Consider the following 15,396-nt stretch of genomic DNA (forward strand, 5'->3'; position numbering starts at 1 on the left):
GGGGTCAGGGATGCTGATTTGGGAGATCCTACAGTCAGCTGCCCAGGAAAAATGGCCCCCCACCCCCAGCACGACCTGGTCACATCCTACTGGACATCTGCATAAGCGAATACCCTGCTTATAATTATCCGAGTGTAGAGGCCAATTTTATTTTATATTTAAACCCTTTTGCAGCCTCAAAATGTGCAACAAAAATTTTCAGGAACATGTAAAGTGAGGGAGAGTCATATTCTGCTTTGTTCAAAGCTTTAAACAGTCATTCGCTATTTGGGAAAAGTCACATTACCAGCCCAGTTCACAGCGTTCAAGTCCCTGGTACGATTTGTCTGAATGTGTTGCCGAATTCTGCTGATGGGTGCGTGTATGGCATGGATATAACGATAACTTTGTTACAGTGCCACTAGGGCATTGCATTTTATTTTTCAAACTAGGTGAGTAGGTAGGAGATGTCATAAGGAATTTCATCTCTTACAAAACATTTGTAACTAAAAGGGAGCTTGGATCTATTGGAATGGAGACTTATCCTTGAATTTCAAAGGATCACTCTGAGAGTCTGAGGTATCTACTCACAAGTCCCTGCCAAGAAGCTGAACTTCAAGTAAACCCTTTTAGGAGGCACCTGGGGGCCGCTTACCCTGGTCTCCACCAGCTGAAGTTGCCGAAGGCACCAGCAGGAGGGGCATGGTGAGGCTGGAAGGGTGTAACCAGAAAGGTGTGGTGTGTCTTAGCGGGGGCAGGATAAGGCATTACCTGGAGGGGCGTGGCAAGGCCAGGAGGAGGCGGGGCCTGGTAGGGGTAGGACCTAGGCTGGGCTTGACTTGTCTGGGGTATGGTCTCTCTGGCAGGTGAAGCCTTCCCTGCAGTCCCAGCCCAGGGCCCTAGAGTTGTAGTTGACCACCTGGGGCTTAGGGGAAGAGGAGTCCCTATCCCAGGTTCCAATCCAGATTCACCGCCTTTCCAACAATACTAGATGAGAATGTTAGTCCTTTAAGTGGAGGGCGTCTCTACCTATGCATCTTTTGAAGGTGAGGCAACCAAAATTTGCAATCTAATAATCCCATAAATGGATAATTTTCTGCATTGTGCTCATTTGTTTGCTCCAGGAATAAAAAATCTCCCCTTAAAGCCACCTTCTTTCAAAGGGGCAACCTGGGCAGCCCCCACCTCAAGCAGGATGGCCGAGTGCCCAGAGATGCATACTGCACTTGTCACCTCTTCCCTCTTCTCAGTGTCCTACAGTGAAGTGGGGAGGGATAAATGACAGGAACTTTTTCAGTGTTCGTGAGGATTAAAAGGCAATAGATGCAAAACACCTTAGCATTCTACATGGCCCATAATAGGCAACAGATGGCAGTTATTGCTGATGTGTTCACAGACACAAGGATTAAGGACCACCCCATATGTTGGGCAATTAAAATATTAAGCATTTTGTGCAAATCGAGGGCATGCAGTGTAAGCTCTCCTGCATTCTTGGCAGAGTGGTGAGCATAACTTAACCTTCCTGGTTCCATCAGGGCAAACATTTGCTTCTAAGGTGGGCGCCTGACTTGGAGCTAGATGGACATGCACCTTGGGACGGCCTGGGGTTCTCAGAGGTGCTTTTGGGGTTACTTTATTCTTTCGGACATTACCTTCTTAGGAGCATTGATCAAGGAATGAGTGGTTGCCCAGTGCCGGGGGTAGGTTTTCTTGGACAATATCACCTGGCCTCTTTTGCAAGATTACCTTTTGAATTTTCAGCTGAAGCAGTTGTCATTCCTCTACTTCCTCCAAGAAATTTCCCGGTTGCTCTGAAATGCCTTTGCATTTACTGAGCCTTGGAGGTGGGAAGGACCTTAGCTAGAGTTACAAGGTGGGGCATTCAGGAAGAGGCCCGGGTTTACGTTTTAAATCTGGCCTGCAGGGAAGGGAGTGGCCAGGCCTGCTCTCAGCACCCAGTGGATGGGTCCCTCTTACCCCATGGGCCTGGCCCCTGTCACTGAAGCCCAGGAATGAGCATCATCTGAGGAATATGGGTTGGGGTGACCTGGGAGCACCTTCTCCCAAGCCTGCAAATATAACTTCACAAAAGAACCACAGTTCTGAGCCACAATTCCCAGGGTCTGGGCTTTTCTGCATCCAGGTGAATGCCTATTTTACTTTGGAAAAAAATCCAGTCACAAGTAGCATTAAAAGAAAACCAGCTTCTTTAAAAATGCTTTAACACTATTATAAGTTCTGTATTATACCTGTCAGTGCCAGGTGCCACCACCTCCGTGAAGCACCAGACAAGCCCGCTGCTGTGCCCTCCTGCAGCCGACTGCCAGGACGGCTCACACTCCCCCATCTGCATCAGCTGTGACTTGATCTGTGTCGGGGTGTGCGCCACGCTTTCCCCAACTAGACCGATGCCTCTTAAGGGCAGAACAGTGTCCCGCTTGTCACCACAGCAGTAATAATCATCATCCTCATTAACTATTTTTTGTTTTTGAGACAAAGTCTTACTTGTTGCCCAGGCTGGAGTGCAGTGGCATGATCTCAGCTAATGGCAACCTCAGCCTCCTGGGTTCAAGCGATTCTCCTGCCTCAGCCTCCTGAATAGCTGGAAATACGGATGTGCACCACCACACTCGGCTAATTTGTTTGTATTTGTAGTAGAGACGGGGTTTCACCATGTTGGCCAGGCTGGTCTTGAACTCCTGACGTCAGGTGATCCACCTGCCTTGGCCTCCCAAAGTGCTGGGATTATAGGCGTGAGTCACTGTGCCCAGCCCTCACTAACTTTTGAGTGCTCAGTAGGTTCAACTCTGTCTTCAGAATTTTGTATACATTGTATTTAATCCTCCCAATGATCCTATTTAGTAGGTGCTATTATTCTCCATGAACAGGTGAAGAAGCCAAAACATGCCCAAGGTGGTCAACCAGAAAGCAGCACTGATGCCGTGGCCAGACGCCCTCCCCACCCCACCCTATGTGCAGAAGATGCTCAGTGAGGGCTGGATGAATGGACCGATTTTGTTAAATGAACCTGAGAAGCCACATGGTTTATTTCTAAGAGTCTTTTTAGTTTAAGTGAATAATGGAATGGTGAACTTAAAAGATAAGCAGGTGTGCTGGTGCATGCTTATAATCCCAGCTGTTCCAGAGGCCGAGGCAAGAGAATCGCTTGAGCCCCGGAGTCTGAGGCTGCAGTGAGGTGTGAGTGTACCACTGCACTCCAGCCTGGGGAACGGAGCAAGGCCTTGTCTCTTAAAAGAAAAACAAAAAAAAAAAAAAAAAAAAAAAAAGAAAAGAGACTGTCGTAACTGAGTGTCTGTTAAATGTAGTTTAGCAAAATCTGAACACCCAGGAGCTCAGCTCATCCTACCCAACGTCATTCACTGGAGATATTCAAAGAACTGAGGTGCTATTGTGAGTTTTTATTGTTACAGTTTCTAACGTGGTCTTGAGGTTTCCCTGTCGAGAGTGGCCGTAAGCCGAGATAGCCCCTCTTTAGGGAAGCCCTGATGGAATGGGGCGTAGTTAGGTTTGGGTGTGTTGGTCAGCTAAAGCACAATGAAGTGAAACCAAAATGCATCAAACAGAGGAAATGTGTTACTTACAGAGTCCAGAGAGGGTGGGGGTGGGGGCCCTCCATGGGAGGTCTGGAGGCAGCCGCAGCAGAGCTCATCCAGGAGTTGGGGAGTGAGTGAGAGTGAGTGAGCCTGTGGGGCTATGCTTTTATTAGGGTCCAGGGGCGTTACCCCTTAGGCTTTCCCATGGGGGTCGTGGATTCGTTAGTTTCAATAAAACACGTGTGCAGGGGAAACTTCCTGACACCACTCTGGTGTGAATCATCAGGTTTTACCACGGGCCCACAGGTGTGGGAAATGTTGGGTTTTTGGTTGGTGGGATGAGGAAGGAGCCTGGGCTCTATTTTTCAAACAACCACATAGGGAGGGAAAGTTTTAATGAGGCCAGAGATGGCGGGGGTACAACAAGGTTTCAAAACACTTAGGTCGGGCCTAAGAATGGGTACCAAGGCAGGAGCTATATTGCACTAATTTAGACAGGCACCTCCTGGGTCTGTGCTGTGATAGGAAGACTTTGCAACACCTGACGCTGGTTTCTCCAATCATGGTAGTTTCTCCTCCAGTTTCCTGAAGAGGCAGGCAGCACTGGGCCGGATCTCAGGGCAGTGGATGGGACCGTGCGGAGTCTTCCCTTACCTGGTGAACAGGTCCCATCCTTCATGACATTAACTGAAATTACCATCACCTCTGTGACCTTGCCAGAGCTCTGGGAAGTGTGAAGTGAAACTGCAAAAGTGAGCCCACCATCTGCTGTTCTGCTGCTAAGAAAGAATTTTTGGCTTGTCCATAAACAGAAGGAAATAAATTGGCATGAATTAGCTATGAGATATATTTATACATAAACGACTATAATGTCATTAAGGTGATTATGGGACATGATTGAAATGTTGGATCCTAAATACTTTCCTAAGTGCCACCTGAAACACGGGACTGCCATTAACATAATGAGCAGAGAGATGAATATTTCTGGCAAAGGCATCCTGAAGTAAGTAAGCCTGAAACTCAGTAACACTGAACAACCGAGTTCCAAGAATATTTGCTTTTTACATCAAATCACCAAATGAAACATTCTGGAGGTGAAAAATCTAAGTAGTTTCCTGAGATTCTTCCTGTGGTTAATTCATAATCCTGGTATTGTTTTCACTAACTTTCTTCCTTTTTTTTTTTTTTTTTTGAGACAGTGTCTTGCTGTGTCACCCAGACTGGAGTGCAGTGGTGTGATCATAGCTCACTGCAGCCTCCACCTCCCAGGCTCAAGCCATCCTCCTGCCTCAGCCTCCTGAGTAGCTGCGACTACAGGCAAACACCACCATGCCCACCTAACTTTAAATTTTTTTTTTTTTTTTTTTTTTTGGTAGAGATGGGGTCTCACTATGTTACACAGGCTGGTCTGGAACTCCTGGCCTCAAGTGATCCTCCTGCCTCAGCCTCCCAAAATGCTGACATTACAAGCATGAGCCACTGTGCCTGGCTTCTTCTCATTAAAAAAAATGAAAACACATGGTGTAATGTTAGCGTATTTCCCTCTAGGCCAACAATATTTTTTTAAGTTGAGGACTCAAAAGAAAAAAAGCCAAGTGATAAAGACATTTTATTTCCACTTTACTCCTGCTGGAAGTTTTTGAAAAAGAGAGAAAATAATAAGAGCTCCTCCAGGAATGGAGGGTGGAAACTCTGTGTCCAGGTTTGCTTTCTGTCATCCACACCTTGATAAGCCACAGAGAAGAGAGAGAGCCAACAGGTCACATCCAAGGCACCACACTTGCAATTGATTTATTAGGAACTCATCATTAGTCACCCCAGAGCTTTCAGAAAAGTAGTGTCCTCTTGAGTGGATGTGGTTTTATCCCTCAAAGCCTCAAAGCAGAAAAACATTAAACTTGGTAACAGTTACATTTCGTTCTTTGACTAGGAAGTAGTTATAGTGACAAGGTACAAAAAATAATAAGCATGCAGCCCTTTATTTAGTTTTGCAAAGTCTCTGCTTATAGTTCTGTATATTACATGACTGTGTTATACAAATACATTTATTTACAAAAACACTCTAGCTGTGCAAACTTGTTGCTTTTTAAAAATGTATGGATACTTCCATCTCTGCCCATCCCGATATATACTTTTAAAGCATGCATAAAAATTAACTTTGGTGTGGGAAAACTACTCTATGTGCTGTCACATACAGTATTTTAATGTCTATGTATATTTATATATTTACAAAAGTTTTTCGGTTTACAGAACCGTACAGAGTGTACATTTTAAAATCCACAATGCAAGAGCGTGGGTTACCAGGTCTCAGAAAACAAAAGAAGGGGTTAGATACTCCAAAGAAAACAACTAGAGAACCTCAACATGTTAAAAAAGAAAAAAGAAAAAAAAAAAAAAAAAAAGGAAGGAAAAAAGAAAGAAAAGAAGCAAGCAAAGAAAACTAGCTTGCTTGGGCTAGCAAATTATTATACATACTTTTCATGGCAGTGCAATAGGTTTGATAAATTGCCTTCTACATATGCCTGTCTGTAGGGCTCAGGTAGAAGTTCATTGGTTTTATAGTCTAGCACACTACTTTCAAATGTACAATGCTATAGTATCAAAATGTTTTGGCAAAAAAGATCTTGAAAGGAACCATGAAGTTTTGACAAAAATAGAAATCTGTAATAAAGCTAAATAACACTAAAATAAAAGGAAATATTATAGTATCTTTTACAATTTGTATAGTCACACTTGTGTAATTCTCTGTTCACTTCTAGTCTCCGTAATGAAAAATAGTTTTATACAAAACATACTAAAATTCTGGAATCATACATGTTTTATATGCTTAAGACAATTCTCCCGTCTCACACGCACCTTTCTTTCCCACCAGAACCTCGTTTTGTAACACATGCTTACTGCATTTTATAGGTATTGAGTATAGACGGTAGACACTATAGCAACTAGGTAAAAACAAAACCAAAAAAAAAAAAAAAAAACCAAAAAACAAACGAGCTTTACTGAAATCTATTAATCCAGTATTTAGCACTTACTTAGCATTAAGCCTCAAACGATACAGCAATATGTTACATTCTCTTGTGAAAACAGTTGTTGTAGACTGTTAATTTTTTTTTTTTTTTTAACGTAACTCCGACTTGTGCCTGATAGGATTTGACCTTTAAGAGGTTTCTTTTGCTGTGGATGGAGTGGCTTTGCTTGAACTTCCGTTCTGTGCCTTGTAGCTGGTGAGGCTGGGAGTATGGATGGTCCTGGTGCCCTTGGCACCTTGATTCAGTGAGACGGAGGAGGCGGGGGAAGGAGGGGAGGAGGAGAATGACAAAGGAGGGGGTGCTCGGCCATTTTGACTCTGCGGTGAGAATGAAAGATGGTGACCTTTACCTGTATGAGTAAGGCTCTGAAACTTCAAAGAGCCATTAGAGACAGAAGGGATGAGGGAGGCAGAGTGAGCAGGTGGTCCTGTTTGGGGGCTGAGAGGGTTAGAAGCAATCGATGGTTTAGTAGCAGGTGGATTAGGGAGGTTAGAGCTGTCACCACTAGAAGAGGGCAGAGAACTGCTTTTCCCAGAGCTGGGAGAAAGGGCTGGAATCTTAGAAGCAGGTAAGGAGGGGGAAGTAGGCTTAAAGTCCCCACCAGATTTCTTAGCACTTCCATTAGCCTGCAAATAAAGATGGCGGGAGACATTTTGTCAGAAAGGTGGACACGTGATCAACCCACAGGGCCTGGCAACACAGCCCTTCTGAGAATAATTCAATCAAAGAAAACCAACCAAACACAGTTCAAGGCCTGAGCTAAGTCTTGTTGTGCTTTACTGGACCTGGTAGAAACCCCCCACATACATAGCAAAGGATGGACAGGAAAGGAGGAAAGGAAGAACGCATTTGTGAGAGGAGTCCCATCATTCCAGCTCTACCATTTCCCGTGTGCCAGGTGGGCCATGCGTCTGGATAATTACTGGGGTGGGGGTCGGGCATTTTGACGGAGCGTTAATGTGCTTCTAACGCAATACAGTCAACATAGACGTTAGTAGTGGTGACGTTAAGGGCAGTTCCACCACAGGTTGGTTTGTCTCTGCTTCCCGAGGTGTTCAGATGAAACACTACATTCACCAAAGAAAAGCCACCTGGTCTGGCACCGTGTGTTAACAGTTAAAATTTGGAGCTTGGAGTCACAAAGTAAAAGATGTTTTATTGCAAGCATGCAAAAGCGTGGTGAAAAAGTTTAACAAATGGTTTTTAGACTTTCTTCATGCCCCCAGATCCAGGATGTCTATGTAAACCGTTATCTTACAAAGTAAGCACAATATTTGGTATAAACTAAGTCAGTGACTTGCTTCTTAACTGAAATAGCGTCCATCCAAAATTGGGTTTAAGGTAAAACTACCTGGCGATATTGGCGGGGATCCTGCAGTTTGGACTGCTTGCCAGGTTTGTCCAGGGTTCCGGGCCTGTTCTTGGCACTCATGGGGACAGGCATCCTGCTCGTCTGTGGGGCCCCGCTGGAGCCCTGTGGGAAGGACCAGTGAGAGGGGGAAGAGAAGGAGAAGCACGTGAGTAGGTCATCCGTGAGGCTGCTCCACTATGTTCAGAGAAGCTCAAGGTGAGAAGCCACAGCCCTACATGCAGGACAGATCTAGGAGACACCAACTGGGGTTAATCAGAAGAATCAAACAGAATCAACTGCTCACTACTGATCAAACGGATTTTAATGTGAGTATCAGAGCAATGATTTCAACAGCACATGGCTGACCCGGCAGCCTCGTGTTTACCCAACACCAGTCAGCAACAGAGGCAAAAACAGAATTGATTAGCTGTTAGACACCTAGTTGTTGTTGTTTTGAAGGTGAGGGAGAAAGGATGAAAGAAGGGTTTCATGGCGAACAGACAAAAAAAAAAAAAAAAAAAAAAAAGCCACCTGAAAGAAAGCAATTAAGTCACAAGACACCTTTTGCTAATGGTGATTACGGCAGATTTAGGAAAGCAGCTGGGTCTTTTCATTTTCCAGCAGACCAAGATACCTTACGTGAAGTTGAAGGTATCGATGTAGGGGGCTCTAGGGCAGTGGGGCCTTCATCCGGAACTAGCAAGGGTCGGGGAGAGGCCTCTTGGGCTATGTGGGATGAACTTGCAACAGAATCTCTGTTGGAAGAACCTGAGGTATCAGCTAGGACTTTGGGACTCATTTCACTGATTGTATTTTCGAGCTGTTTAATGGTCTGCTCCAGGCTATCCAACGTTCTGTAGGTGTTTTTTCTAATTTCATCAGTTCTTGACATCGGAGACGTGCTCTCGATGCTGGACTGTTCTTCCCTCCTCAGCATGTTTTCAGGGCTGTCTTCAGGTTGAGACCTAGTGATTTCGAAGCGCTTGGCTTCTTTGTGTTGTTTCAGGGTGCCGTCCTCTTCCTCTTCTTCGTAGACGACCACTTGCAAAGTCTTCTTCCCTGTTTTAGTTCCCGTGCGAATGGCTTGAGTGAGAGCGGCGAGTTGCTTCTTAGGGAATTTGAATTTAAACTTTTTCTTGGGGCTTTCAAACTGGCCATCGGTCAGGTCATCACCCTTGCATTCCGAATGTGGAGAATCCACGTGGCTGAACTTGTTCAGCTCCATTCTGTTCATTTCCTGTCCCCCTGGGATTCTGGTCTCTGTTGCCAGAGAGTGTGGCTGTGACTTTGTTTCCACCTGTTGTCCTGTTCTAAGATGGCCCGGGGCCACCTTCTTATGAGATATCTGGGAAGTGGTATTATTCTGGACCACAGAATCTCCATTTTCCTCCTCTTCCTCCTCCTCTATCTTTTCTTCCATCATCATTCTCTCTAATTCCTCATCACACTCCTCAAAGATAGTTGAAAGTCTCTTATACGCAGACCGGATGTCCATGGGCTCGTCGAAAATGATGATCACTGGTTTCTTGTCCAGGCACACAACTGGCTCCTCACTGTCAGTCCCTTCTTGTCGGGGGGCCATCTCTTTTCTGGCATCGATATTAACCGTCTGTATGTCTTCTCCCTTTTGGCTAACAATATCATGCACCTCCCCACTGGAAAGAACCTGGACAGTGGTTTTGGTAATCATGAAGGCAATGTTGTCAGTGGTTGCATTTTCTTCAGTGGGAGAACTTGGACTGGATTCTCCGTCTTCATTAGGGTTCACGTTAGCGTGCCTTGCCCCCTTGGGTCTTAGAACAACTTGGCCAAAATCTGTCATGATAACCTCTTGATCTTCTGTTTTAAAATCATGCACACTTGATTCTGTTAATCTACTAGGAGAGGAAATGTGACACTTATCCGTATTTTGCTTTTCCATCTCCTTTGTCTTTCCATAATTCAGCTTCTGGTTCTCCGTGTCAGCTATAGAGTATTGCGGGCCTGAGACTTTAGACCCTTTGCTTATTTCATCTTCTAATGAACTAATGCCAGAAAAACTGAAATTGACCTTAGGCACAGTTTTCTGGGAATAGTTTCTACTGTCTCTGAGTAAACTCATATTGGATATGGAATTTTCCTTCATTACGATCTCAGTTTTATATTCTGATGTTCTCGATGCATCAGAAATACTATTCTCCATTCCTCTTTCCCACTTAGGAGGGTCACTAGGTCTTAGAGCCCCTGTGGTAACCTGAGAGGGAGAACGGAGGAGGGAAACCACACACGTTAATCAGCAATGGATCCGCAGAGGCAGGCAATTAATGTGCATGGTATCGGTTGGAAAACAGATCTGGTGAACTCACCTTTCGGAATTCCATTTGGGGGCCATTTTCATATTCAACATCAGATTTCCGTACATCTTCATGGAAAAATTCCAAATTCTGGTAGAATAGTGTAGGACATGTTACTCCACAAAACCACATTGCCCCCAAAAGTGGACTATAACTAAATCGTTCCTTTAATTACATTTCTAAGACATGCGGGCCACGCATAATTGTTACACACCAATCCAAAGCCTAGAGCTGTTTACCTTGGATTGCTTTGTTCTCCAACTGCCAAAAATGCCCTGTGTTTGCACAAGATGAAAATCTCAATTAGCAAAAGATTTCAAGAATTTAAAATTTTGCGGGGGAGCAGTGAAGAGAATAAAGGGACAGAGTCATTACTGACATGTCCTCTTTTCAACATCAGATTGTGAACCTAGCAGAATCTAAAACCTGAAGAATTGTGAAAAGCACAATGTGTGGGCTGACAGAAAGTTTGGATTCTAATCCAGATCTGCCACTAAACTGTGTTACTTTAGATAAATCACTTTAGTTCTTTGGCCTCAGTTTTCTTGCCTATAAACTTAGGAACCAGCCCAGGGGAATTTTAGTTTCCCTTACAGCTCGTTATTTCAGTCCTCTCTCTGCTTCTATTATGGAGATTGTCCTATAAAGACATCTGCCTTGGTTGGGTTTGGCATTTTGGGATGAAAAAACATTATTTTCCCCTGATCAAATGACAAATTGAAATGCGGTTTATACTGCAGGTGTCAAAGTGTCAAAATCACCTTCACACTCCTCATAGCCAAGATGATCAAATCCAAATTCAGAGTGATCATGCTGTTACAATATAACCTCAATTCATAGCCATCATGCTGTCACAATATAACCTAAACATTCACAAAGCAGATATTTGAGGTTAAATTGGTGACAGTGATCTCACGACTCAGCTTTCATTCTCTGTAGTTTCCAGTGTAGAGTGAAGATACATGTCTTAGGCTCCCACCAAGATTCAGGATTGAAGGATCCAGTGGTGAGGACCCAGGTATTCAAAGCGCTTCACCTGGAGGCCTGGCCTTTCCCAAGGTGTATCAGTAGCCTCAGGCCCTGACATAACACTAACACTAGTGATCCCTTGTCGGTTCCAAGGCACTGCTGCCCTTTCTTCTTGCTGAGGTGGTTGATTACAGCAGGATGGAGCACAATTCCCATGAAGGCTACGGTTAAAGCAATGACAACACAAAGCACAAACACCCGGGCCCAGCCAAAGTCAACCCAGAGCAACCCTATGACCTTGGTTAAGAATGGAAAGACTGTTCATACACACCCAAGGAATGACACACAAACAATGCAGTCAGAATTAATCACACGGAAATATTGCGCAAAGTACAGGGTGCACGAGCCACCAAATACCTCCTGTTTTACTTCTGCTTGCTCCCCAGGAAGCCCCCAAATGAGTGCAATGATTCGGCTGCTGCAGTGGAACCACATGGCTTCTTTTGTGGGATTTTAAATTTAAAATATGAAACAATGAGTATGTCAAGTAAAAGGTTTTAAAGAAGAAAAATAATTGAGCTTCCTGTAATGCCACCTACTCGGGAGGCTGAGGCGGGAGGATTGCTTGAGTCCAGGAGTTTGAGAACAGCCTGGGCAACACAGCAAAGACTCCATCACATACACACAAAAATAAAAAATAAAAATAGGCTGTGTGCAGTGGCACACGCCTGTAATCCCAGCACTTTGGGAGGCCAAGGTGGGTGGATCACTTGAGGTCAGAAATTCGAGACCAACCTGGTCAACATAGTGAAACCGCATCGCTACTGAAAATACAAAAATTAGCTGGGCATGGTGGCGGGCGCCTGTAATCTCAGCTACTTGGGAGGCTGAGGCAGGAGAATTGCTTGAACCTGGGAGGCAGAAGTTGCAATGAGCTGAGATCATGCCACTGCCCTCCAGCCTCCAGGGCGACAGAGCAAGGCTCCGTCTCAAAAAATATATACATGTAAATAAAAAAGAAAAAATAAGGTTTCAGCCTAAGGTTACAACTCCAGATATGGAGTCGGCGTATCATGCTAGGACCCGAATGAGAACTTGCCCCCTGAATTGCAGATGGAATTGGAATGTGATCTAAAGACACATACGTGGCAGATGTTCTCGGGGTCTATTTACTGGGGGTTAGGGCTGGCGTCTGTTCTGGTTGGTCATGGCCCGTGCCATTCCCATCATTAAACATTTCAGGCCAGGTGTGGTGGCTCACACCTGTAATCCCACCACTTTGGGAGGTGGAGGTGGGTGGATCATGAGGTCAGGAGTTTGAGACCAGCCTGATCAACATGGTGAAACCCTGTCTCTACTAAAAATACAAAAATTAGCCAGGCATGGTGGCACGCCCCTGTAATTCCAGCTACTCAGGAGGCTGAGGCAGGAGAATCGCTTGAACTCAGGAGGCGGAGGTTGCAGTGAGCTGAGATTGCATCATTGCGCTCCAGCCTGGGTGACAGAGCGAGACTCGGTCTCAAAAATAAATAAATAAATTTCAACCGCGCCCCCCCCCCCCGTGATATATGTATTTTAAAATTGAGTAGTAGCACAAATGCTCCAATGGAAAGTCACTAGGATAAAAATGTGAAGTTTGGTTTTCACACGACCTATACTTTTTATCACTGGGCTAGAAAAAAATGAATTAATGTATCAAAGCAAGTGCATGAGCTTGGCCGTAATTGTCATGTAAACTCACAATGATTTCTTAGTCTTAGATGGTCAAGACTCTGCGTGAAAGGTAATTATGCCTCTTTAATATGTATTTATAGGCCCTGAGATTTGGATTATGAAGACAATTGGAAAAGCATTCAATAGGCATATGGACAATAAACCAGGGTTACAGGAAAATTGCCTACAAGTGAAGAACTAGGCTGGAGTTTCAGTGATGACAGGATCAAAAAATGCTTAAGAAAACATCTGATTTATGGAAGGGTAAATACTCAGCCCTGGAAGAGGTTAATAAGGACCCAAAACTGGGGATAAGAGAAGTCTGATACTCATGGTCATTCTGAAGTAGTTTAATCTACTGAGATTAATTATCCAGAGTAAGCACCCTGGATAACTCCTGGCCTCAAGTGATTCTCCCGTCTTGGCCTCCCAAAGTGCTGGGATTACAGGTATGAGCCACCAGGCCAGGCTAGGTTTTCTTCATGAGAAACATTTATCAAGAGTAACCCCCCTTGGTATATAGTGAGATTCTCTTCCCCCTATTAACAGTGTCACATGTCAGTTTATGTGGCAGAGAGTTTACACAAGGGAGCCATCGTGGCTATGAGCCAAGGAGAAGTGGGTTGGCCTCCTTGGCAAGGTGGGCTGGGAGCTGGGAGCCCAAAACTGTGTCTCTTGAACTGTTGTGTTAGAATAGCCTTTCAGTTTTGTGATACAGCATCTACCTCCTTGAGCTGTCATACATGGACCGAGGTACCCATCTGTAGTAGCTATCGGGCTATCTTGCATCTGATTAGTTTGACTTTGTTTAAGGAAAGCTAGAATCTTTGAATTCTGAAAGATAAGTCCCTGGAGAAAAATGTTAGGCCTTGAATTGGTCATTGCAAGCTTTTTATCCTGAAGTTTAGACGGAGGCTTAATTCAAGTAAGATGTCTCTGTATCTAAAAATCATAGATGCTCTAGGTGCAACTTAAAGTTGCATTTCAAACATTCAGGCCATGGTCATTTCCCTAGAGTACTTTTACAATGACGGCAGACTTTGTTTCAGAGCCTGGATTTTTTTTTTGGTGTCACACATACATTTTAACACTAAAACTATACTGAACTTACTATCTTGGAAGGTATACTTTATAAATGGATAATACTTAGCAAAAATTCTGTTTGGCATCCTTGGACGTTTGTGCACATATACATTTGTATGTTTCCATGAAGTTACGCCTGTGTGTGGTGGTAGGTACTTTCTACCCTGCATTTTCTTCCCCAAAACAAAGGTTTTTACTTTTTCTTTTTTTGAGACAGAGTTTTGCTCTTGTTGCCAAGGCTGGAGTGCAGTGGTGCGATCTCAGCTCACTGCAACCTCTGACTTCAGGGTTCAAGCGATTCTCCTGCCTCGGCCTCCTGAGTAGCTGAGAATAGAGGTGTCCACCTCCACACTCAGCTAATTTTTTGTATTTTAAGTAGAGATGGGGTTTCACCATGTTGGCCAGGCTGGTCTCGAACTCCTGACCTCAGGTGATCCACCCGCCTCAGCCTCTCAAAGTGCTGGGATTACAGATGTGAGCCACTGCACCCGACTGGTTTTTACCTAATTTTTTTTTAACATAGATACTTGTTTTTCTTTTTTGCCCAAAGGATGTTACAAATTAGAAAAACTGCTAAATACTTGGTTGCTGTTTCTATATATTTCTTTCTAGAGTTGTTCTAGAAAGTACTGAAAGGTGTATACTCTTTAGTTTGGGAAGATAGTGTCTAAATTCTGCATATACTATTGTATGCTGTGGGCTGGAACACAGTGTTTGCTCTGAAAACCTGAGCAAGATATCTCTGATTTTAACCTATACCTGTGTCTCCATTAGTTAAAAAAAAAAAAAAAAAAGAGAGAGAAAGAAAAAAGAGGGGGCAAAGGTCGAGTACAAGAGCCGTGTTAGTGTCAGAGCAAGGAAGGAAGGACTCCCAACCATGTGGCAAATGGGCAGTTGCCACGTTACCTTCTTCTCCTTGGGTGGCACTGTGGCGCCCGACCTAGTGTCTTTAACGTGACTGTCAGCCCGGGATGGCTCAGCATGACTGTTTGAATTTACATCCATAAAGGAACACTTCTGGAATGCCTAAGGAATTAAAATACTGAGGTTAACAGTTTTCCAAGGGTACTGAGGAGAACGGACGGAAACAGGCAGGAACAACCGGACGCTTGGGGACCCCAGCCCGGGTCCTGCAGGCAGGTTTAGGCCAGGGAGGCAGCACCCTGAAATCCTGCTCCCCACGTTCTCTCATGTTGACAAAGCTGGCTTGGAGGCTGAGCCTGGGGCAAAGGCTGCCTTCCTTTCTTGGGGAATGCCAAGATAAAACAGACACTACTACCTTTTCTGCCTATCTGGGGTGAACCTAAATTGGTACTTAGGAGGGCTTCTTGCTTTCACCTTTAAAAAATGCTCAATATGTAAATAAATTAAAACAAAAAACTATC

At 44.4% G+C, this 15,396-nt stretch overlaps 1 protein-coding gene across 16 annotated transcripts in view; it reads right to left on the reverse strand.

The window, feature by feature from the left end:
• Window positions 1-5,129: 5,129 nt before the first annotated feature.
• Window positions 5,130-15,396, reverse strand: part of KIAA1217 (KIAA1217 ortholog) — a 349,155-nt gene continuing 338,888 nt past the window's right edge. For 7 of the 16 annotated variants that reach the window (XM_030940972.1, XM_030940973.1, XM_030940968.1 and 4 more), the window contains 6 exons: window positions 14,918-15,037; window positions 10,486-10,521; window positions 10,259-10,336; window positions 8,548-10,146; window positions 7,914-8,036; window positions 5,130-7,188 (listed from right to left, as the gene is read on the reverse strand). In XM_030940972.1, the coding sequence (XP_030796832.1) occupies window positions 6,691-7,188; window positions 7,914-8,036; window positions 8,548-10,146; window positions 10,259-10,336; window positions 10,486-10,521; window positions 14,918-15,037 (2,454 nt within the window). In that variant the 3' untranslated portion in view covers window positions 5,130-6,690. Of the gene's footprint in view, window positions 8,037-8,547; window positions 10,147-10,258; window positions 10,337-10,485; window positions 10,522-14,917; window positions 15,038-15,396 lie in introns of all 16 variants that reach the window. The other 9 variants (XM_030940985.1, XM_030940978.1, XM_030940974.1 and 6 more) reach the window with 8 other exon arrangements.

The sequence above is a fragment of the Rhinopithecus roxellana genome, chromosome 11 (genome assembly GCF_007565055.1).
Source record: "Rhinopithecus roxellana isolate Shanxi Qingling chromosome 11, ASM756505v1, whole genome shotgun sequence".
Taxonomy (NCBI): Eukaryota; Metazoa; Chordata; class Mammalia; order Primates; family Cercopithecidae; genus Rhinopithecus; species Rhinopithecus roxellana.